The 26,011-nt window shown below is 39.3% G+C and overlaps 1 protein-coding gene across 3 annotated transcripts; it reads right to left on the reverse strand.

Annotated features, from left to right (window-relative positions):
* Window positions 1–4,233: 4,233 nt before the first annotated feature.
* LOC102686781 (baculoviral IAP repeat-containing protein 1e-like) lies at window positions 4,234–25,986 on the reverse strand. Of its 3 annotated transcripts, none has more exons than XM_015363881.2 (15): window positions 25,898–25,986; window positions 22,239–22,902; window positions 19,654–19,753; window positions 18,769–18,850; window positions 18,105–18,156; window positions 17,240–17,365; window positions 15,814–15,913; window positions 15,143–15,191; window positions 14,452–14,509; window positions 10,319–12,310; window positions 8,511–8,681; window positions 7,897–8,058; window positions 7,198–7,284; window positions 5,322–5,477; window positions 4,234–4,808 (listed from the first exon to the last, which is right to left on the reverse strand). In XM_015363881.2, exons 2-15 carry the CDS (start codon window positions 22,813–22,815, stop codon window positions 4,399–4,401), a joined length of 4,122 nt encoding a protein of 1,373 aa, XP_015219367.2. In that variant the 5' UTR covers window positions 22,816–22,902; window positions 25,898–25,986; the 3' UTR covers window positions 4,234–4,398. The 3 variants fall into 3 exon arrangements, with proteins under 3 accessions (XP_015219367.2, XP_015219368.2, XP_015219369.2); XM_015363882.2 differs by having other exon boundaries at window positions 25,894–25,968; XM_015363883.2 differs by lacking the exon at window positions 25,898–25,986 and adding an exon at window positions 25,017–25,086.
* Window positions 25,987–26,011: the final 25 nt, after the last annotated feature.

Consider the following 26,011-nt stretch of genomic DNA (forward strand, 5'->3'; position numbering starts at 1 on the left):
TTAAGTCTTGTGAAACATTTTACCTATGAACACTTTTATATTTTTCTTAGTGTGCAGCACAAGGTTATGAAAGTGAAACTAGAAAAAACTTTGTAAGACTGTATTTAAGGTATAAATGGTATGTGCTGTATAACACCGTAAAAAGAAAAGATAGCTGATAATGTACAGTAGCTGACATTACATATTATATAAATAACTTCCTGACATTTCTCAATCCTACCATGTCTTAATATTATTTATATGGAGGTCTCATACTGCTTGGGTCCATGGTGCTGGCAAGGTTACAGTGTAGGCAAGGAGTAAAATCGATTTATTGGTAACAAAATTAATGGTAAACTATTTTTATCACAGGTGTAGCAGCCACAGTCAACACAACGCAACACAGCTGTATTGCAGAATGCATTGTACAATTTAACATATGACATCACAAAAAAAACCCTAGTTTTAAAGACATATAGAGTGTCAGTCACATGAAGTTTGAAATGATAGCTTGCTTGTAATTTAACCATAGCTTTACATAGAAAAAATGTTGTGGTGTGTCATTAATAAACATCAATTGATATTTCCTTAGGAATATTACATCACATAGCCCTAGATCTGATGTCAAGACATGGTCATTTCCCAACATTTCCCTGTTCCTGTTTGTATACAGTAGTTTTCCAGTATATTGTATTAGGCTAACATGGATAACTAAGAGACGCGATCAATGGTTTTTGTAACATCGGAGAGTACACATGAGAAAAGCATGAGAATGTTACAAGGGTTATGTTATGCACAGCCATACATAACCTAAGAGTAGAGTTAACAGTACAAGTAGACAATGCTTTACAACATTACGTAACAAACATCAACTCATACATAATCATGTCACACCAGTCTTATAGGAATCCACGCAGCTTCTCCAGAGCCCTGTAAATGTACTCCTCCCACAATCCCACAATTACACTAAGCCCATTTAATTACACATTACCCCTTCACATTCGCAGTGTGGGAGGAGTTTTAGTGACATAAGCAACCTTAAATGACACCTGCGTATTCACACAGAAGAGAAAACTTTGTAAGATGTTTGTTGTCTTGTCTTATTTCTTATGTTATTAGTTTTCTATTATTACTGTGTTCTGTTGCTTTCATGTTATGCTTGAAAGTGGTGGATCAACATTTTCCATTTTCTCACCGATACCAGTTCTAACTGTTGTTTCCAGCCTGGGGATCCTGGAAACCATGGTTTGGCGTGTAAGTGCAGGAGTGACTCAGTTAACAAGGGACCTTCTCTGTTTTTTAGTTTTGTGCTGTTGCCATTTTTCTGACAGAAGACCGTATTTGAGCACCAAGCCAGGAATCCCACGCACCCTGAGATTGTGAAGTCTCAGTGTTAGAAACCCTTCATCCCGTGTTGACAAAAGGTTTGTGGGCCCTGCAAGGAGCAAGAACTACTAGGTGAACAAGGCCACTTTATTCTAAGATATATTCTAAGTTTTATTCTGGTCATGACCTTAAGGTTTACATTCCAATGACGCCGATGATAGGACTATGAATATATAAGAATATGGCAGTGCAGAAGAGTCAAAGATGGAAGAAAAGAAAGGAGACCCAAGAGCTCATTACAATAAAGAAAAGATTGTGGTTATTGGATTTCATAAATCAGTCTTGCTACTGGGGACTATGTAGTATATGGATAGTAAAGGCATTATTGTGTTAATTTGGTATAGTGCTCCATTTTCTTTATTCTCCTGGAATAAATTAAAATAATTATGTGTAGTGGCGCAGTGGTAAGCATTGCTGTCTTGCAGTGCTGGGGTCCTCGGTTCGTTTCCAGACCTGGGGTGCTGTCTGCGTGGAGTTTGTATGTTCTCCTCTTGTTTGCATGGTTTTCCTCCAGGCGCTCTGGGGTCCTCCCACAGTACAAAGACATGCTGATAGGTTTAGTAGCTTCAGGGAAAACTGGCCCTGTTATGAGTGTGTGCGGTTCTGTGAGTGCCTTACGATGGACTGTTATCCCCTTCCAGTGTGTCTTGTATAGCAAGGAACAAGAGGAAATATTGCAGGTGAGATAAGGAGTTGCACTACTACATTCTTTCTTGATGAGCCATGACATACTGCATCCAATATTGGGCCCTGAGGGACACAGACTAAATTTAGAGAAATGAGGAGTAATTTTAACATCTTAGGGAATATTTGCTTCCTTTTCCAGTGTGCTTGCTTGATTATGGAACAAGCTACCCAACCATGTTGTTGAAGGTGGTACACTGATGTCTTTGAAGAAACATCTGGATGAGATTCTTGGATCATTTAAATTACTAACTACCATACTGGACAGATGGGATGAATAGGCTCCTCTCATTTTTATTTTATTAATGTCCTTAAATCTCCCAAGTGTGACTTGGAATTGTAATTTTTCTTAGCAAGCGTGGTCTATTTCAGCATCAGTTTATAGTTTATACAGTAAGTAATCTTTTATTTATGTTTACCACAAACAGCCTAGGTTGTTAGAATCACTCCATCTCCTTTGAATCTTTCTTATGTTCTAATGGCAGTACAACCACTTCTGACTGCATTACAGTTGTTAATTTTAGGGATCTAATGGGGTAGGTTATGAAATAAAAAAACAGTTGTAAATATTTTTTCTATTTTGAAAACTGAGTGTAAAATTTGTGAAAGAAGTCTCTTTTAAGCTATTGCCCGATTATTTCTCCACACCAAATTATTCATGGAAGTGCAAGCCTGTTCCTGCCCAGAGAGGGTATGTTATTTAACATCACGGAACCGCTTGAGTTCAAGACAGTGTCAGGACTGGCTATTTAGATACCAATATATTTTAGTGAGAAAAGACATTTATCTGTAGCATATTATAAAGCCTTCATTAAACACAGTCTCCAATAACTATCGTTATGCTATAGGTGCTGGTAAATACTATTTAATACAGACACCAGGTCTTTATCTTTTTGTCTTTATTTACTAGAGTGGCGTTGTAAACACCATACCCAATTTTTTGTAACAGTGATATATGCGTTTACTTTTACTGTTTATTTTAACCCAGGAAGAAATGGGCGCAAGGCAGAATACACAGTCCTGGACGTCAGGATGCCAGTCCATCACAGAGCACACATTCACAACAGGACTAATTTTCGCAAAAACTTACTGTCTTTGAACTGTGGGAGGACAATCCTCATATGGATTTGTTTTAATTTCAGCTTGTTTCCATCCCACAAAAAATATTTTCTCAATATTTCATAGCACAGGCTCAAAGTTGCAATACTGTTGACGCTCTTTCCTCATTATCAGTGAATGAGACCTACATATTTTATTGTAATTTCAATTTTCACTTTAAAAAAGTGCAATATATGTCCTTGCAAAGGATGCTTGTAATTATTAAAGAGTGACTATTTCAGTAATTTGCTGCATTACGTTCTGGAACTCTCCCACGTGTTTGTTCAATTCTGTTTGGTATTGAATTTCTACAGCAAGAGCTGGACTTAGTAGTGTATTTGAATATCCTCTAGGGGGCAGCAGCTACTTCTTTGCGTTTGTTGTTATCCACAACATTTGAAATACTGGGTGTGGTAACACAGTTGTTAGTATTTTAGTATTGTTGCCTTGCAGTGCTTGGGACCTGGATTCAATCTCAGACCCTGGGTGCTATCTTTGTGGACTTTGTATGTTCTCCATGGGTTCATGTTGGTTTCCTCTGGGTTCTGTGGTTTCCTCCCACAGTCCAAAAACATTCTGGTAGTTAATTGGCTTCTGGTAAAATTAGCCCTGGTGTGAGCATGTGTGTGTTTGTATGTGGGTATAGAAATGCATTGATGTAGTACAGAGCTGGTGAGTAATTTTAGCAGTTCAATTCATTGCATTGTACAATATTTACCTAGTGTACTAGTTTAGTAAGGAGCCGTGTAATAAATATATAATTATCCCCAGCTAGTAAGTTGCTTTCAGTACACGGGCCTTATACAGTAGGTCTGAGTAAAACACAAGAATTCAATCAGCTACTGTAAGTACATTTTCATGCTCAGTTTATGACATCATAAACTTTTGTTAGCATACTGGTTTTCAAGCCGGAATTATTTACCTCAAAGTCACACCCCAAAGACTTAAATTGGCATGGTTGAACTGTCCATGATGTAGAAATGCAGTGAAATCAGAGAGGCTGAACCCAAAGCAGAAAACTGAAATTTCTCTCTGCAAAATATTTTAAATAACTTTTCCAAAACATGAGCCACACAGAGAGTGATATTTCTGTGGGGGGTGTGCAGTTTAATAGGACTACTTGCAGACCGTGGAAAGATTTGGATTCGAATATACACATAGCAATATGTAACCTAACTTTACTAACTCTGGATTATTGGTGCTACAAATAAAAATTGATTACCATCAGCAAAATCATATACAGTGTTCCATTTAAGTGAAATGACACTGTCGAATGCCGTTGATTACTTCTAAAAGTACCATCCTAATTTCTGCTGGCAACTGGAGATCTTTGAAACGCAGGTCGATGTCGAGATTGGGATGGCTTTGTTTAAGACCTCGGACAGGTTCCGAGTCCTCTTTTTTGGAAAACCAGCCAAGCAGCAAGAGGAGACGCAGACAGGGCATCCGGGACACACATTGCATCAGAGCTTGGACGGTATCTGCCCCTGGATCAACAGCAGCAGCAGCAGGGCTCTTCTGTGACAGAGAGAAACTACGCAACTCCTCCAGTCCGCCAAGTCCTTGGAAAAATCCCTTCCAGCCCACGTCCGTGACGGCCTGGTGGTCATTCAGCACCAGCTTCTGGAGTCGACATAAATGACCAGCCCTTGCTGTCTGAGCTGTAGGGAGCGGAAATAAAGATGCTAGCAATACCAAAACACACGGAGTTTATCCACTGGCACCATCTGAAGGCGGACCAAAACAGTCCAGAATGGGATTAGTTATTCTTTTATCACAGTGTTTCCATTTGTTTTTATTAGAAAATGTTGTATTCTAGGTTTTGTTGCCACTGAGATCTTGATTGCTTAGATATATTTAAAACTTCACTGAAATTTTCATCTTAAACAACTCAGTAGGATACTATTATTTACTGATATCCCTTTACCTCTAAACTAACCCCATTACCAGGCACATGCACATTTGTTTCATAGGTTTCCTTTATGATGGAAATGTGCTAATTGTATGGTTTCTGTTATTTCTGCTTATTGCATTGATTGTATACAACTGTAAAGTGAACCTGAGAAAAGAGCAGCTGCTAAGCAAATTAATCCACCATATTGTGGTAAGCATGTAAAAGTATAATCTGTCCTACAGAAAATCGTGGTTCTAAACTCCAAAGTGAAACATTCTACCTAATCTGTTTAGAGAGTCATCATTGAGACAGCAGTCCATCCGCAGAGACTGAAGTTCAGAAAACAGGTGAAGCTTCTCCACAATGAGCTCAGACCTCTGGGTAAGTGCAGGGACTTTCAGGCACTCAAGCTGTGACAGAGTTTCCAAGGCATTGGCTAAATGAGGAGAAAACAAAAAAACAGTCAGGCTTTTCATGTGGAACCCAAGCCTTGAAATGTTGTTAATTTGGTCAATGGAAAAAGGCTATAACTATTCTGATCATTTGATTCCAGAAAAAAGACCAAAACCAGATGTGCAGTTACACTAAACTGTCTCTAAAGGAGGAGGAAGTCAAGTATTCATCTGCATTTAACCATTCAAATCTATTCAGGAAAACTTAAATAAATTTATTTAATACATCTCTATTCAGATTCTCATTCATTGGAAAAATGCTGTTAAAATGGGATTGAAACAAGTATGCATTTCAGGCCAGACTAGGATTAGTGTTACAAGACCCATCCAATTTTGACTCAATTTTTACATCCAGTTCCATTTGAAATGGCAGAATTGAGAGAGTTTACCCAATAGAATGCATTTTCTCAATGCAATGCACATGGCCAAGCAATATATACAGTACTGCCAAATATATCTGAAAAAAAATTGAAGATAGAGAAAAGTATCACTCTTCCTAAACTTCACCTGGGCCCCAAAATACAGCCATGAGGTTAAAAAATGTCTAAGTACTTTGAAAATCCTAACCCTAACCCTAGATAGGGTTTAAGGTGAGCAATTCTACCATCTGTCTTTGAAGCCCTCTATTCATCAGACTGGAAAATATTCTTCTCTCCAACAAATAAGAACTACAAATTCTCAAATGCATTTATAAAAACTCTTAAGAAATAGATGTTCTCCAATAATATATTTTCTCTACGAAATATTTCAATCGCTTGAAATACGCTGTTAAAAAGGGATTGAAATACACCTGAATTTCAGGCCAGTCTAGGGTAAGGGTTAGGGTTCAAAGACCCATCAAATTTTGACTCAATTTTTACATCTGATTCCATTTAAAATGACTGAATAAAGAGAGTTTAGCCAGTGGAATGAATTTTCTCTACACTTTTGATTTTACCCATATCTGGAATACACTTCTTGAAATGTCCAATGCAATGTAAAGTGCCACATATGTCAAGAGAACAAAATTGAAGATGGGAGAAAAGTATCACTCTTCCTAAACTTCACGTGGGCCCCAAAATACAGCCATGAGGTTAAAAAATGTCTAAGTACTGTGAGAATCCTAACCCTAACCCTAGCTAGGGTTTAAAGGGAGCAATTCTGCCATCTCTCTATGAAGCCCTGCATTCCTCAGATTGGAAAAGATTCTCCACTCCAACAAATAAGAGCCAAAAATACTCAAATGCATTCATTAAAACTAGTAAAAATAGATCTCATCCAATAATGTATTTTCTCTATGGAACTTTTACATCAGTTGAAATACGCTGTTAAAATGCGATTGAAATAGACCTGAATTTCAGGCCAGTCTAGGGTTAGGGTTACAAGACACCTGCAGTTATGACTCCATTTTTACTTTCAGTTCCATTTTAAATGGCAGAATTGAGAGAGTTTACTTTCAGGAATCAGTGTTGCTGTCTATTCAAATTAGAACCGGCAGTATCTCGATTCCAGGGTGCTGCCCTTACCTGGACTAAAAGATGTAGCATCTGCACAGACAGAAAAGAGTTTTAAATAGGGAATTTCAGTATCACAAAATAAATGTGCTAAATTGTGCTAAAAAATTATTCTACAGTTTTGTGCAGTGAGGAACTAAAGGTGGAAAACTGGTGCTTTAGAGATGCTCGAATGTGTAGGTGCTAAGAACAGAGCAACAGCAGGTCTCACCAAATGTTTCTACAGCAGAATCGGCCTCCACCTTCAGTCGCCACAGACTGAGGATCCGAAGAGACTGGAGATTTGACAGCAAAGAAGCTATGAGAAGAAAAGATACTTTTCGAATTATCTGAAATGTCCTTTTTTCAAACAGAACATCCATTCATCCATTTTCTAAGCAATTCGCCCAAATCATGGTCAAGGGGGAGCTAGAGGCTACCTCCACAAGGCGGGGTACACCCTGGATAGGATGCCAGTCAATCACAAGGCAGACACACGGACACGAACACGCATACCAAGGACCAATGTTCCCAGAAGCCAATTAATCTACCAGTATGTCTTTGGATTGTGGGAGGAAACCAGAGCACCCAAAGGAAACCAGTGCAAACACAGGGAGAACACTCTACACAGACAGCATACCAGGTCTGGAATTGAACCCAGGGGCCCAGTGCTGCGAGGCAGCAATGCTAACAACTGTCCCACCATGTTGCCTTTTATATATCGGGAAAGATATTCGGCCTATGCCAAATTTTTGTATATAGTTTATTACTTTATTGAAGAATGATGAAGAATAAGGATTGTTTCTTGTTTTATATACAGTATACTGTATGTACAAACTTCATGAAAATATTAGTTAATATTTCAAAAATTTACTTGTTATATGTTGCTAGTTTCTGTTTAAAAACAAGCTCTATTAAATTAAGCACTTACCTAACGTCTGGGTTTCTGTTTCATTTAATGTGAAGCTTCCTAATTTCAGCTCCTGTAGCCCCTTACAGGAACTCAGTGCCTTTGCCAGCTGCTCAAATCCAGGACAGGAAGCACATCTCAGATGGAACACAGTCAGACAGCTGAAGTGTCGGATGAACCAGGCTTTAAACAGAAGAAAAAAAATTAACTCAATATGATTTTTTTTTACATTGTGATAATGTCCGGAAAAGGCAAATGTATATCAAGGTCTGATATCATAAACGTCTTTAAAAGCACAGGATTCTCCAGGAAATTGTTTTCCAAAAGACAAGCTCATTTCCCTTACTTTCCCACATGCAAAGAACACTAGGTCATTCTGTGGCTGAGATCACAAAGAGGGGCTGCCTTAACTACATTACTGTGCCATTATACAGACAGCACCAGGTTGCTTGGTCAAGGCACACAAAGATTATTTGAACTCTTTAATAACACTTAATTCAAAGAGAAATAGTAGGCCATAGGCCATAGGCTATTAACCTTTACTTGCTCCTGTACTGGCTTTGCAGAAAAAAGTTTTTTTTTGCTGTGCGGAAACTGACTTGAGTGCTGTGACAGACCAAGACAACTCACATTACCTAAACTGGATGTATCTTCTGTGAGGTCAATATTGTACAGTTTGATGCTTCTCAGGTTAACAAGATTCCGGAATCCAAGTGGGATTTTCTCAACAACCTGGGATGGGGGACTAACGGACACCTGGAGCTCTTCCAGGGCAGTGAACTTGTCAAGATGGCGCAGAATGTATTCTGAAAAGATGAAAAACAGAAGACAAGAATAGCATATTAGTTTACCCCTTCTTCAGACACAAGGATTTATGGATTACCAAATATTTCTCTTTATTGCCACTGAGTATTCAAGTCAAGTACGAGTTTGTGCCAGGACAGTCTGAGCATATGCTCATCAACTAATGCCCATGAATCCTTTTCTTTAAATATTGTGAATGAAGGGCAAAATGAACTGTTCATGTAATAAAATTTACAAGAAACATTTCAACATTCTTAATTAAAGTTATTGTGTTGTTTTACTAGATCTGTTTTAAGAAATGTTATTCTATGTAGCAGTAGTGAAGAATTTATAAACACTCAATGCTTCATCCAATTTAATTACCAAAATATTCTTACAAACAGGAATCCTCTGAAAATAAAAACTGCTAAAAGGAGAAATGACTTCTACTAGTAGCCTCACAGGAAACTAATGATATTCTCTGAGAATTGTTTTTCTAGATCTGTGTAAAAGCCACTCAAATATGCCTTCCTCACAACATGGAGACAGGCTGTGAGGAGCAGATCAGCCATTGCAATAGCAGTAACCTTCCATAACGCCCACGGAACCTTTGGTGTCCAGATTTTATTTCATATTGTGATTACAGTTTCTCCACTCTTGACCTTCCACAAATTAACCTGTGCCGATTTAAACCTGGTGATTTTTGATTTCGTGTTTTTTAAGGAAATGTGTAGGATTCCACCCGAGGGCTGTATAAAATATTTTTCCACACAACATCATTATATTTTGGCTCGCCTCGCCCTGCCAGCCTGCCCCTCCTACTGTTCTTCTCATTGTTTTCATTCTCTGTGTGATGGTATGGTTGTTTCAGGCTGCGCTTTTCACTGGCCTGAGGTTCAATACCTCCAGTAGAGGTAGAGAGCTGGTGTGTAGTCGCTCAAGATTAGGTTCCCTTGCAGAGGTTGGAGCAGAATAAGTCAGAAATATTTTTGGATGAGTATAAATGCACATTACCAGTCATTCCATATTTAACCTTTCTTACTGAGTCTTGCTATTCTGTATTAAAAATATATGAGAAAATGTAAACGAAAACAAAGAACTGTATAATGCTGTGGAAACATCTTACATTTTACATTGTTCTACTCTTTTTCCTCATTTACATTCGTTCTTGGGTGGCATAATGGCACAGTGGGAGAGTAGAGACACAAAAGACGCTAATAACTGCTCTGACTGATAATTGCATTTAGATTAAATGTAATTCGAAACTCAAACATTTCATAGTCTGCTCATGTATTGCTTACTTTGAACTGATCATGTTTTTCAAGGTTCTGATCTATGTGAACTAAACAATTTTAGTTTCTTCTCATCCAAGTCAAACTGTTTTAAAAACAAAGTTATAATCTGAGTCAATTGTTGATGCTCACACTATCATGTAACACCATGTGTCTAAGATGTCTATGTCCTTTGCCAAGCCATGTATCTTTTATAAGTTTGTTGGTAAGGTTATGACCATACGTGTAAAGGTGAATCTCATCCAAGGACCGTTTAATTCATATATTCATAAATGTATATACAGGTATATGTGATCTTAAAGTCTCAGACTATGCCTACCAAACTGGAATAAACGTTAAACTAAAGTCACGGTGGGAATCAGACTCACCTGAGACAGGACTGGCAGCTGTCCCTACTAGCTCCAATACTTTAAGTTCTGTGGCTGACAGCAGACACTTCCTGTCTTCCTGGGCCAGGGAACATCCAATTATACGGCACCTCACCCAGCTTTCTCTGAACTTATCCAGGATGCACTGAATCCAAGAGAGGAAACCTGGGCTGTCTTCCACTTCAATGTCAATCCGTTTGAACACAGAAAACAGGACAGAAAGACGGAGGACGTCGTTCTTTTCGAACGATGCGACCCGGTTAGCTGCCAAATGTAGCTTTTCACCAGTCACTTTTTGCTGATATGCTGCTTGAAAAGCAGAAACAAACTCGACAGGCAGCTGAACAAACTTCCAGGAATGCGGCTGAGAGGGATCGGTCTCCACACAGTCCAAGACATCGGAAAAGGTAACTCGGGTGCACTGCAGCTCTGGGATACACTGTGGGTAGTCTTTGAGGAAATACAGCACACACAATATTGGGTACATGGGTGAATCAAAGTGGAGTGTTGTCCCAGCAAGATGTTGCCGTATTATGGGGAATCCCACGGATGTGCAATTGCTTTCATAGATGAGCTTCAGGACCCGCTCCACATTTATTAAATAAAAAATATTCCCATCTATCATTGATGATTTCCAATGTGTGGTACTCCCATCGAAGAACACGGCACACATTTTGACACACTGAGTTAAAATTCTTATAAGTGAACGTGGACTGCTGGACTGCTTGTGCAATCCTTTGTCTGTATCAGCAGACATCCAGGCATCTAGACAACTGTACTGAGCCAACAGTTGTGGAATGATGACTGTTGCAGCCTTGCCGGAATGATGAAAGCAGTGAAGTAGTAACAGATAGAACTGTCCCAGTGCTTTAGGAAATGGCATGATTTGACTCAGGCAGATTGAAGCCTTTTCTATCTGGTCAGAGTTGAATAAATGTGCCAGATATCGCCCTGCCAAATACTCCTGGAAGTATTCATCTATGAAACGAAGGCTGTGGGGCCCACAGTTCCCTTCTACCACTAACCCCTGCTTAATCAACCAACCTGACTGTAGGCCAAGATTTGTCAAGTCTTTGTCTGTAAACTCAAACTGATTTCTCATCAAACCTTCCCAAGCCAACTGTTCTACTAAAAGCAACTTCGAGTTCTCATCAATTCCCTGCATGAGGTACTGGACGAAGGTACTGTAAAATGAAGATCCAGTGCTCAAATTCATCCCAGGCTTCTGCACTAGTGATATGCAGAGAGCCAAGGCACAAAAGGGTGTCTTCAAGCTGGCTTTAAATGAATAGAACCATACTTTCTCCAAACATTTTTTCATTATGCTGAGATTTGGCCATATAAGTCTTTTGACTAGACAGGCTGATCTGCAAGTAGGGAAGTCCTTTAAAGTGACAGTTCTGTCTGGGAGGAGGTTGATTCTGTCCATCATATAAGGACATATGGCAATGACCATGGACAGACAATGCGGTCTTTCCTGGGATTGGAGTTTCTCTCTCAGTTTTTCCAACAATGGGTTTTCTCCCTCTCCAACATCATCCAGGAGAAACAAGGCTGATTCACCATATTGTTTCATCATCCTCTCCAGGTTGGCTTTCACTGAGACAAGAGCAGGGCTTGCATTTAGGTTTGAAAAAGAGACATAAAACACAAATTGGAACCGGCTCAATACGGGGCAATAATCAGAAGCCCAGAGAATGGCAATCTTTTTCAGCAAGGCCGTCTTCCCTGTGCCTCTGCCCCCTTTTACAACAGTTAGGCCATCCAAGCTCCTCAGTAACTCAGGCAGGGTCACGCTCTGTGCTGAACTTCCCTTCTGCTCTTGTGAAGTCATGGCAAGATCTACAAACACCTTTTTCAGGTCGATGGCGAAGCAGCTCACATCTTCTACCACTGCTGGTTTGCAGAACGATAGGCTGCTGTAAACATTTCTCAGAAAGTTAGAGAGTCTGTCTTCAAATGTTCTCACATCTTCAGTTATAGGATTACATTCTGAGAAGAAAAGAGCAAACAATCTGAGCCATCTTAGAAAACACTCTTCATCTCTTATTGAAGAGTAATATAGAAAGGTAACAGATAAGAGTTGGCCTATCCTCTTTTCTCTCTATTCTCTATTTCTATCCTCTCTGTTCCACCTGTCCTACACATTAAGGTGTTAAAAAGTGTACCTAGCCACATTATCATCTGGGTTAATACCCTGTCTTCTCTCAAGAAACAGATAATGGAGGCTGCTAAATTCCCCAACAGGTGAAACTGGAAAATGACAGGGAGCACTATGATTGTGGTTGCAAGTCTCGGTCATGTCATGGGTCAAGAGTAGGGTGGGATTAGTTGACCAGGGCTCTTTTAAAAACTCTCTGTGGCACAAACAGGCTAATGGTGCTGTTAGTGAGGAATGCGTTTCTCCATGAATCAGCACTGAACCTCTGATATAGTGCAGTGGTGCCTGTGTCATCTCGGAGGACAAACAGCTTGAAAGTGGGAGAATTAGAGTGGAAGAGTCTGTATATACAGTACTCCCTCATTTTCTCCTATGTGCGATTGTGAGATTTTTAGCTGTGAGACAAGACATGAAAAATGCATACATGGATTTCAGATAATGTGGATTTATAAACAAATTAAGCTCAATTAAATCTGTTACAACAAAGGCAATTCAAATTAAAAAAAATAAATAAATGGCTGGATGAGATTCTCTGATCAAACAAATCAGATGGGCACAAAAAGACATTCTCTCATTTGTGACCATAGTGAAGTAATTTTTAAGATCTGAATTGTGAACACAAGACCTACAGCACTCAAAACACAATACAGGGATTATATTATATGGCCAGCAGCCATATCACCCTGCAACTCACAACTGGCAACCCACTGTAGCTAAGCAGGTGTGAGCCTGGTCAGTATCTGGACGGGAGACCTCCTGGGAAAAACTAAGGTTGCTGCTGGAAGAGGTGTTAGTGGGGCCAGCAGGGGGCGCTCACCCTGCAGTCCCTGTGGGTCCTAATGCCCCAGTATAGTGATGGGGACACTATACTGTAAACGGGTCCCGTCCTTTCGATGAGACGTAAAACAAAGGTCCTGACTCTTTGTGGTCATTAAAAATCCCAGGGTGTTTCTCGAAAAGAGTAGGGGTGTAACCCCGGCGTCCCAATGGGAAATTTGGTAAGGGCCCAAATTTCCCATTGGCCCTTACCAATCATGGCCTCCTAATAATCCCCATCTATGAATTGGCTTCATTACTCTCTGCTCTCCTCCCCACTAATAGCTGATGTGTGGTGAGCGTTTTGGCGCACTATGGCTGCCGTCGCATCATCCAGGTGGATGCTGCACAGTGGTGGTGGTGGAGGGGAGTCCCCATTACCTGTAAAGTGCTTTGAGTGGAGTGTCCAGAAAAGCGCTATATAAGTGTAAGCTATTATTATTATTATATTATTACAGGTGTATCACTTTAACTCTTCATGCAGATCTTATTACGGCAAATCTTGCTGATGCTGAAACTGACGTTAAGTCTTTCACTACAATGCTGAGAAAAAGCTTCTGGACCGCCTAGGTTTGTCTGCTTCTAAACATAATCAGATTTGATGAAAGTCTTATCCGGTTTGCTCTTGGAGTTACTGTATCTTGGCAGGGCAACTGGACCTGGGTAAACACACCATTTTCATGAATATCTTCCATTTGCAGTGTCACATTATGAAAGCGGATGGGTGGAACCTCAGTGGATCACCTTTTGCACAAGGCCACATTTACTGTTTTATTTTTTTAATTCTGTTAAATTCAGCAAATAAATAGAAACTGTGCGTTACAATTTGCAGAAATATGTCAAGTTTAAGTTTGTTCACTGCAAGGGTTATGCTAACTTTTTTCACTTAGAAAATCAACAAAACACATAATTTGGCCTGGGGTGCCCAAACTTTTGCATACAACTGTATATTCAGGAAAAACACACCAAGGCATCGACTGGTTTGAATATTTATTTGCTGTTTTTTGTATTATTAAATTATAATTATTTTGACTGCTGAGTCCAATATCATCTGCCTAAAACCCTTAGCTGTATTTCGTCTTGAATAATGAGAGCCTTATTAAACAAAGGTGATGTGATATGATCTTCCACCTGAAAATGTATGTTCACAACAAACCTGGGAACTCTGGCTCCTGGTCCTGTAGGTTGTTTTTCTTTGATGTCGATTCAGATTTCTGCAATTGAATACATTTGTTAATAAATCAACAAGATATTTATGAATTAATCAAAAAACACAATTTATAGTATCAAGACATCAGCATTTAGCAAATCTTTCCAAGAACCCAACTAAAAACAATACAGCCATATATATTTCAGACACCTGAGAAACAGGCCAAATATTTCCTTCAGAATAGCATTACACAATAAGATTAATATCCCATTCAAAGTAAAATATTTCATATTGAGGATACATTGGCACAGTGGCACAGGGGTTAGCCCTGCAGGGCTGGGGACCCCGGTTCAATTCTGGACCCGAGGTGCTGTCTGCGTGGTGTTCGAATGGTTCCCTCATGTTTGGGTGAGTTTCCTCTATGTGCTCTGGTTTCCTCCCAGTGCAAAAACATACCAGGCTGTTAACTGGCTCCTGGAATAACTGGCCCTGGTATGAGTGTGCACGCGTTTGTGTCCGTGTGGGCTCTGTTTTGGACTGGCGTCCTGAGCAGGGTCTACCCTGCTTTGCACCTATTGCTTGCCAGATTTTGCTGAAGCAATCTACTGTACTCATGCATATAAAAAAAATCATCATTAGTCACTCAACCTGATCATGTTCTTACAGAACTTACAGAGATTACAACATGGTTACCTACCATTTCTTCAAAAGCATGATGCTGCTGCTTATCTAAAACAAATGGACATCTAAAATGATAACAGAAAAAAATGTGTGCTTAAGTATTATTAGACAGACAATTTTGTTCTGACATTTCTGGCACTAATCAGGATTTCATACCTGTACAAATACACATATATTTTTGTAAGGGTTTGTGTATTTCAAGTGGTGTGTTTAATAAAGGGGATCAGTCTCACCTTATACCGCTGTTTGCTTTTAGCACTATGTCATGTCATGTCTACACTGGTCTGAGATTATTTTACCTGTCCACTAATTAAATGACTAATATTTACCTGGGAGTAACAATATATCATGAGAAGATGAGATGTGTCGTAAAGGCAAACTTTGTTCTCATATAAAGTCTGCAGGTTCATCTGATTGTCACTGTTTCTATACAAAATAATCCAAGGAAAGACAGCAATAAGCAGGGGGTTCTATTACAATTACGGTTATTGCAAGTTGTGATAATGAAGTATGAAGTAAACGTGTAAGGTTTAATGTTGGAACAACTGATTGTTAATGATGCCCCTCTCTGTCATCAGTTGTTGCTTTTCTACTTTGTCATGCTTGACAATTCTTGTTACAGTTTATTTTGAAATAAACTAAGCTACATAAAAGCACTTGATAATCAAGACGTTTTTCACTACTTACTGTGGAGACCATTTTTGATGTTCCTCAAAAGGAACATCTCCATCTTCCCACTTAAAGACCTCCGTTCCACAGAGGAAGCACTTCACCTTGTCGTCTGTTCCTGGAGAGGACACCCAAAATGTGAGTTACTGTACTAAGAAAATAGTTAGAAACAACTGTATGGAAGGATTCACCATAGCACTTGTTAACACAAATGTTAAGTTACAGTAGATTCTTAAAATCAGATTTGTTTTGTGTAGCACTCTTCATCAACAGAGTGCTACATATAGTTAAAAGCAAGTGATATCAAATGTACTGTATGTAGAGGCATATACTGTATACAAACAGTGACAAAAAGCATGTCCAGAAATGTTTCAAGTAGTTTGTTTAATGTCTGATGGAAATTAATTCCATAAATAGGGAGCACGACAGTAAAACTCCAGCTGCCACTGTAGCTTTGGTATTTTTTGTGAGAGTGAGAGTTTGCAGATCTGAGAGAGCTTTAGAAAACCTGGAGTGATCAACATCTAAAGATGAGCAGCCATGTGCGTTCATGCAGTCATTTTAAACTAATTCCAATGCCTCCCAGATAACCAATGAAATGATTTTAGAACTGGTAATAATATGTCGAGAACACTTGGAGTGAGACAGTAGTCTTGTAACTACATTTTGCGAACATTAGCAAACAAGAAATTGGAAAGTTGTGAGATTAAAAATCTGGGTACAGTATTTCTCCATCCCTCAAGCACACGTTTCAATCTAGCTGTATTTCTGTGATTGTGAAATTTAGTTTTAAACAACAGAATTTGAGTGAAACTCAGCAGAGTGCTTATAGTTCAATACAGTGGCTATCAAATATATTCACCTTTTTGGGACTTGAGATTGGGACAGTTTCTCTTATACATCCCAGAGACATATTGGTTAGGTTAGTTAGCATCCCTATATTGTCCCAGAGTACTTGTGTGCTTGCATGTCCAGGCTCTGTGACTAAAGTCTCATCCATGTGTAGTTCCACCTAAGGCTTCCAGAATAGGCTCCTGGTTATTGCAACCTTTTTCCAGGAAGCAGTACAGTAGCTACCTGATAAAGGATGGATAAATGCTTAATTTCACAAAATCTGTTTTGACCTTGTTTGTCAGGTTAATGATGGCCTATATCACTACCATACATTTTATTTAATGGTAAAATTGTACATTTTTAATTATAGTAAAATTCATCAATCATTTTTGATGGATTTTTGAAAATCAAGCTTTTTCAAAAGGACATTTAACAAGACGATTATAGTCATTCACTATAATGTTGGTATTGTCATGGTATTTATTCAGTCAATAATTTTTTTTTTAAATTTTGAATTAAAAAGTGTGCCTACACATTTACATTATTTGTACTAGCGTGACTATGGCTCTCTGGGCTCATGGAACACGTTTTAGGAGATGTGTATATTTACCAGTGTAGAAAAACCCAGCTTGGCTCAGTGCTTTTGGGTCAGCTGAAGAATCTGAAGGCCACATTAGGAAAGACTCCAGACGAAGATTCTCATCTGCAAATATGTTCAGCTTTTCCTCCAAATCAGCTGAAAAACAAAATGCAAAACAGAAAATGGAGTAAGTCCTATATTTTATAAGCAATTTCCTTCATCCCAGCTTATTACTCCATAAACCATGAAGGCCGAATGGTCACATCTAACAAGTTTAATTATTTACATTGCACAGTTTCAAGTTTGCTTAGTTCTGTCCTGTTATACCTTTCAATAATGTAAATTTACAGAAAAAGAAAAAAAATGTGTTGTTTATAAAAAGGGTGGAGGAGTCTGATGTTTGATCACACCTGTATTAAAATGTTAAACTGGTTTTGTGTCTAATATTTTCAACATTTTGAGGGTATCTAAAGTATTCAACCACAGCAACCTTTTTCTCTTTCTTTCCAACTGGATTTAACCAATCTTATACTTATTAGGGCATTACATTAGTCACAGAGACTAGTGAGCAGGAAGGGTTGAATCATGTTGCAATTTGTGCGAATGTGAGTTGGCAACTAACAGTACTTTCACAAAAATTCACAGTTTTGTGCTCAATTTGAAAAAAAAAATGTCTATAATGTCAATGAATTTATTCTGTTACAGAGATTTAATAACCACTCTGGGAAACTGGGACTGCATGTTCCCCATTAAAATAAATGTCTGTGCATCATTTTATAATTTCTTAAATTAGGACACCATGAGAAGAGTCTGAATACTTTTGCAAGGTACTGCATATACTCTACACTGACAGTAAATACTGCACTAAGTCAATAAACCTGATACTTGGACTTACTTGAACAAGTTCTTTCTTCTGGTGTCTTTTTTCTGTTTTTAAAATGGGATCCCTGTAGAACAAATAAGGAAGAGGCTATATTATTCAAGAAATGCTAAACTGGGCAGATGTTTAAAAATGCAAAAGATCAGTTACATTTTGCACATGATGTTTATTTTTAAAAAGATCGTTCTGAACTCTGAACTGGAAATGTGTTTGCTGATATAGTCGCTATTTAAACACATTTAAGTGATTTTATAAAAAACATACTTTTCTACTGACATTTTCTGGTTAATGTGTTCCTGGTAAACAAAAGCTTTCGTAACTTAATGACTTTTCCTGAAACACTACTAAACACACAACTATTAACAATTAAAAGTTTGCATACCTGCCAGTAGCACAGTACACTGCTTTGTTAATTTGTATACTAATATATATAATCAATAGTAATAGCATAAATACTGTAACTGAGGTAATGCAATGGAATTGTGTTATTGTTACTGTTGGTGAATTTTTATTATTGGCTTAATGAACAGTCTGTATCAGCTTGGGAATGGAAGACTGAAATAAATCTGCACACTTATTATGCAAAACACAGTCTTGATTATGTTGACTTTGTAATGTTATAATTTACATGGCCATGGCGCTACAAGGGTATTAGTATTAAAAACAGAACCACATTTACCTTCACTCCTTTGAAAGCATTATACTGGTTTATGTACTCCAAGATTTCATCTGTTGTTTTCTTGGTCTGAAGGTATTCACATCTTCATAAAGGTTTCCAACAGCAGCACACAGAAACATTGATAACAGAAGTATGAAATTAACATCAGGAGTTCACCCAGCGCCCAGTTAACATCAGGAGTGCATTTAGCTACCCAGTTAATATCAGGGGCACATCGAGCAGCCCAATTAACATCAGGTGCACACCCAGCTGGCCTGTTAACATCAGGAGTACATCAAGTGCCCAGTTAATGTCAGGTGCACACCCAGCACCCTGTTAACATCAGGAGTACATCAAGTGCTCAGTTAATGTCAGGAGCACCCCCTGTGCCCAGTTAACATCAGGAGTGCACTTAGCTACCCAACTAACATCAGGTGCACACCAGCTGCTCAGTTAACATCAGGAATTCACCCAGTGCCCAGTTAACATCAGGAGCACACCCAGCACCGTGTTAACATCAGGAGTACATCAAGTGCTCAGTTAATGTCAGGAGCACCCCCAGTGCCCAGTTAACATCAGGAGTGCACTTAGCTACCCAATTAACATCAGGTGCACACCAGCTGCTCAGTTAACATCAGGAATTCACCCAGTGCCCAGTTAACATCAGGAGCACACCCAGCACCGTGTTAATATCAGGAGTACATCAAGTGCCCAGTTAACATAAGGAGCACACACAGTGCCCAGTTAACATCAGGAGCACACCTAGTGCCCAGCTGCTCCAGTTACTTTTTTAGCATTAACCTGCTGGGCGTGCTGATGAACTGCAGTGTGAGAAAAGCAAGTAAAAAACTGAAGGGTCCTAAAAATGTCTTCATGATCAATTCTCAAATGGACCATGTGACCTACTCTGGAAACCACTTTGCGTGCTCCTCCCAGGGGTCATCATCCGCTCCCCAATGGCCCAAGCAGCCGCCGCAACAGAAGCAGAGCACATGGTCCTTTGTACCTGGGAAAAACAGAATTTGGCAATTCCAGGACAGATGCTTAAATATGAAAAAGGACTCGTCACACATTTTATCGAATAGGAAATTGGTACTGTACATCTTACGGTATCATCATCCTGAAACAGCTGAAGATTTCTCATGACTCACAGACTGTAATAAAAGACTCAGATTTTTGTAATTCACTTGTTTTCAGTCAAAAAGTAGCTGTACTATGACTGTAGAAGTTTAAGTTTCTTTAATTTACCCTTATCCCATTGTATAGGTTTTCCATTAACTGTTGTCACATTTTAGGAATTCTGCATTATAATTATGCTCATTTAAAGACCTATTACACAAAGGTTACACAATTAACTACTTTTTTATTAGCTTCCTAATTCTGCTCATGTGTTTCTGGATAGATTTCTGGCCTCCTTGGAATAAAGCAAGTTTTATCTTGGACATTTTCATGAATCTTGCTAAATTGTAAACTTTGTCATGCATTGTACTGGACCCTGATGCTAATTTTATAACGAGGGGTCTGGGTTATTCAGCTTAGACACAAGCAACCCCAAGAGATGAGCAACTAGGTACAGTACATCCCTGGGCTAAAAGGACTGTTCTGCTCTGACAGACCCAGAAGTGCTTTCTTCAGCTTTGAAAAGAGAACATTATAAGGGACAGAGACCTTTTCCAAGCATTAAACATCATTAAGTGATCAGAGAAAGACTACCCAGTGAAATCCCAAGAGTCTGTGAACAAGCAAATCATTTAACTGTTCCCATCCCCTCTGTCAAAATATTTTGATGAATCACAGAAATTGTTTTGATTTTCAAGTACCACAGAACTCTGTAAAAGCATCACATATCCTATAGCTCTTCCTTATGGAATCTGTAATGAGCATTGTTTGAAAACACAGACAGGTTAATAATCACATAGAATTGGTTTTTGGCAGTTCACAAGATTTGTTATTCACAAGGCTGCACAGATCTCCTGTTCCAACACTATCTTGTTGCTTCACCCATTTTGTTTTGTTTCTTCTCTTGAGCAAAGATTTCCGAGCAAACGCACTGATGCAAACCAGATCGTGACTGCTCACACCAAAACAAACAAGGCTTGGCTTTCTTTAAGAGTGAGATATACAGTTCCAAAGGTCGAGACATATCAAAGCTAAAGAGTGACACTTTCTCCTTTTTCGTTCTAAAGGTAGTGTGTGCAGATGAGCGCAGGTTGCAGTTTGCATAATGAGGACTGTCTGTGGAGAAGAAGGCAGGGGAAGCCAGCGAGAGAGGAGCTGTCTGGAAATTAGAGGGAAGGGCCGCTGGGGAGAGTCTGCTAGGAATATACTGTATGGACAGCGGAATAGCAGGATCTGCAGCCAGAGCAGGGCCAGAGCAGGGCAGTTTCCAAAGTGCTGGAAAGAGGATTCCAAGTGATAAAATCTGGATCTGTGGTGGATCAGTGCGTGTTGAAGGTTAAAGGAAAAGGATATGGTTCAAAAAGGCTTGTAAGCAGTAGCCAAAACGTGGTTAGAGCTCAATTTTTGAGCACCGGTCTAGTAGAGAGTCCTGCCTTAAATACTCCGCTTAATGCTATGACTGACTGGTGGTTTGGCTGCCTGATTGATAAACAATTGGCCTAATTTAGAGGAGACCCAATTTCATTGGCTCGGGGCTGGAAAGGTGAAAGCAAACGTGCTGATTGCCCCTGTATAGACATGACAGCATGTGCACAATTCCAACTTAACATTTTGTTTATATACTGTACTTTCATATTGGATGTCCCATTCAGGGGAAAGTCATCTGCTCTGTAGTCCACTTAATGCTATCGAAACCGGGATGAACTCTGGCCCCATGTGCTCTTGTGGACTTTTACCTTACTTTCGTTATCGTAATTTATGTTCTAAATAAGTTTTCCCCACTTCATGATATTCTTTCTACGTATTTCAGTAAACACCGCACATGTCTAGCCCATAGAAATGCTTGTTCTGAATATTGCCTGGGAACATGCCTTCTCCGCAATGGTAAACTTAGGACAGTAATCCACTTTACACTACCACTGACATCACAGTGGTTTGTTAATGAGTTTGTGGCAACAGCTTCTGCCCTCTGAGCTTGGCAATAATCAGATGAATTTGCCCTAGTGTTAATGCTCTGTGTGGTGATCACAAAGCTGATCCTCAGTGTTTTTGTGAACTTTGTTTTTGTGAAAATTGTTATATACTCAAACACCTGTGAATTTAGAAGGATCATTGCCAAAGCGTCAAATTAACAAAAGAAGCAGAGAAACTGGGAGTAGATAGACCAAGTTTACCCAATTCTTAGCTCTGCAATGGCAATTCCTTCTGATAGCTTTACTATTCATTTCTTTCTGGAATTCTTTTTCACATTGAGGGTTCTGTTGCTACTGATCTTAATATACCAATGTAATAATATATAGATTATACAATATATGGAGGTATATTCATCTCAATGTTTAGTGTTCCATCTTAACGATAAAAGCTGGCCCTACCTGTATAGAAAAACCCAGCTTCAGCAAGCAAGCTGGGATCAAGCTGGGCATAAAAGGGCCAGTTGTGGAAGGACTCCACTCGCTGCTGTTTGGTATTGAATTTTTGGCCGCTGTTCCTGCTCCAGGCCTCCGATACCTGTACACGGACATCATATTTTGGTATATTCCCCACATCGTCACCTTTCACAAAACCACAATTGGGGTCCCATTCCCGGTGCTTTTCCATAGCTCTCTTCTGCAAACCAATCTGCCCAATAACCACACCGCAGCAGAAGCACTGCATAGCCTTGTCTCCCTCAATGGAGTAAAATCCAGCCTCTGCCAATCCTGACGGATCTCCGAAGGCTTCTGACTCTTGCATTGTTTTAATCCTCTCCAGTTCGCTCCTCATTTGGTGGTTGTAGCGTCGCCCCTTCTGTTTCCTGACGGTCTGGTACATTTTTTCATTGTCTTCTTGAATTTTAATGGAGTTGTGGTTAAGAAATGAAAATACATGCTCACTGAAGTCAACTTCCTTACGAGAAAAGTAATCTTCTTCTTGTGGGTCCTGCGTAGTGTTGGGTATTTCTGCAGCCATACTAGATAGATCGAGTTCAACAGGTCTGATTTTCCTTTATTCTGCCAAGACAGACTTCTGCTAAAAGAGCAGGATGAATCAGCAGGCCTGCAGGAAACACAGAAATAAAAACACTGAAAATTATAAGTACTGTGATATCTCTGTGAGCCAAAGCACTGGATCTTAATATTAGTTCCAAGTATTCAGAAACTTTTATATTTTGCATTGTCATTGATGCTTTTCTTTAGTGAAAGTAATATTTTAAGGGGAAAGAGACTTTAATTTTTGAATACTGTATACACTGCTGTGTGAAGAAAGTCACTTTTCATTAGTGTCCTATGTCCTGAAGGGCAATACTCTAAAAGTGTAAAGTTATTTTATAATATAGTAAGTGGGATATATATATAAAACTTTCCAGTGGTTCCACTGGTTTCAATACCATGTTCCATCTTTTCACTTCTATTTTGTCTGATATTAACCTCCAAATAAACAGAGGGAACTGGAGCCTAACCAGGCGAGCAACAGGCGCAAGGCAGAATACACCTTGGACAGGACACCAGACATCCCAAGACTCCCGGAAGTTACAGGAGTCTCCCGGAAATCAGCATCTCCTCCCAGACTCCCGCAAGTGATCCATAATCTCCCGGAAATCGCCCCCCCGCTCCCAAATGTTTCTGCTCGCGAAACCCCCAATCCGAAAAATCATCAGCAAATTAATTCATTATGTAATATGACCTTGAGACATCTGAGAATCTGCTAAACACGGCGCATCTCTGTACAACGAACGTTTGCAAAGAAAGTGAGATTATTCAACTGGACTGGTCAGTTACAGTATTTCTAGTGTATTACATACTGTATATATTATAGTATCTTTCAGCGAATTATTTAATTATACAGCTGTGACCCCAACCCCCAGTTCCCAAGTTTCACAAAATCACATTTGGCACTCATTTGTACTATTAAATCAACAGAAATGCAAGTTCCTTGTGTGGAAAAAGTTAGTACACCCCCAACCTTTATCACTGCATCAAATGCCTAAAATGAGAAACAGGTGCAAATGATCAGAACGTCATTAGAGAGTAATTTGGAGGGCATTGCCTTATATAAATATCAGAAACCTGTGGTTTGGGTTGGTCTTAGCAATGTGTGTGTGTTTCCAAGCAATTTGTAGTCAATCACTCCACTGTCTAAAAGTAAAAAAATTCAAACCACTGGCAATCTATCCAGGTTGTCTCATCAAATTCAGCCCAAAAGCTGACTGAAAAATGCTGCAGGAAGTCTCCAAGAGCCCCAGGATAACAACAAGGGATTACAGGCAAGTCTTGTCTCAGTCAATGTCAAAGTGCATGAGTCAACCATCTGAAAGAGACTGCACAACTTTGCCCTACACGTGAGGTCAGGAAGGAAGAAGCTTCTGCTTTCAAAAAAGAATATAGATGCATGACTGAAGTTTGCCAGACAACACCTAGGTGAAGATCACAACTAATGGAACAATGTGCTCTGGGTGGATGAGATGAAGGTAGAGCTGTTTGGCCACAATGCCAGATGTCTTGTTTGGTGAAAACCAAAAACTGCCTTTGACTGAAAGAACCTCATACCAACTGTAAAGCATGGTGGTGGAAGGATTATGGTTTGGGGTTGCTTTTCTACCTCAGGGCCTGGCCAGCTTGCCATCATAGTCAGCCATGAGTTGTACATTGCACCAGAGTACTTGAGGAGAATGCGAGGCCATCTGTCAAAAAGCTAAAGCTGAAGCTGAACTGTAAGTGGACTTTGCAACAGGACAAAGACCCAAAACACTCAACCAAATCCACAAAGGAATGGCTCAAAAAGAAGAAAGGGAGGGTTATGGAATGGCCAAAGTCAAAGCCCAGATTTTAACCCCATTGAAATGCTGTGGGGGGAACTTGAAGTGGGCAGTACAGGAATTCTGTAAGGAGGAGTGGGAAAAAATGTTTCCAAGTTGGTGTAAGAGACTGATGGACAATTACAAAAAATGCCTACAGATGGTGATTTCTGCCAAAGGGGGCAACACCAGCAACTGAAGCTGGAGGGTGTACTTATTTTTTCCACAGCAGACAATTGCATTCCTGACTTTTTTGTTGAATAAATGATGGCAAAGAATTTTAATTTGTAAAATCAGATCACAATCATCAATCAATATTGTTCAAATGATCAAATACTGTATCCATACATGTAAATATGTTGAGAAAAACACATACCTTTTCAGGGGTGTACATACTTTTTCACTGTATATGTGCACACTCACACCACTATCAATCTTCCCAGAAGGAAGTTAACTTCCCTTGTCTTTCGACTGAGAGGAGACCAAGACAAACACTGGGAGGACATGCATACTGCATGCAGATAACACCTCAAGTCGGGAATTGAACCCCAAGCCTCAGAGCTGTAAAGCAGCAATGCTAATCACTGCGCCACCATGCTGAACCGCAAACACCTACTTCTATGCAAAGTGTACAATATAACTCGAATAAACAGCATCTTGCTGATTTTCTATTTTATTTTTTAGAAAAACGTTATTTGTACCGAATTTGCGTTTAAGACTTTGCTTTATCCTATTATTTGCAGTATTGCTTAACACAAATTTATGGAAGCCCGTTTCCGCCAGGGAGTAAAAGAAAAAACGCCCTATGGTATCTCAGAATTGCGACTTAGGAATTCTGAGTTGCTAAGTCGGAATTCTGAGATACTAAGTCTCAGAATTGAGTAATTAACTTAGTAAATCAGAATTCCGAGTTACTAAGTCGGAATTCTGAGATACCATAGCGCGTTTTTTTTTTACTCCCTGGCGGAAACGGGCTTCCATACAAATTACTACTCCCACGGATTTATAATGTAACGTTGAATGTGATTATTACTTAATGTAAGCATGGATTTATTTAAGCTTATAAACAATATTAATTTGAAATAAAACATACAATGAAAGTCAGGAGAGAAATGCCATTATGTCAGTTTTAAGATATAAATATTACGATAGCTGAAACAGCAGGCTATCCTGTAGTTTCTCAAGTAACTTAATGATCCCTGAGTGAAAGTTCTAGGATACCGCCCCTCAAAACTGAAACATGACCCTCTTACTGACTGTGCCAGCGCTAGGAGATCTCCACCAGAAGCAGGTCCAAATGAATCCTGTTTGGTCCAAGATAATACTTCCAGAGTCACACATTAGTGATATTTGGTCACAGAACGTCCAGAT

This window comes from Lepisosteus oculatus, chromosome 15 (assembly GCF_040954835.1).
Source record: "Lepisosteus oculatus isolate fLepOcu1 chromosome 15, fLepOcu1.hap2, whole genome shotgun sequence".
Classification (NCBI taxonomy): Eukaryota; Metazoa; Chordata; class Actinopteri; order Semionotiformes; family Lepisosteidae; genus Lepisosteus; species Lepisosteus oculatus.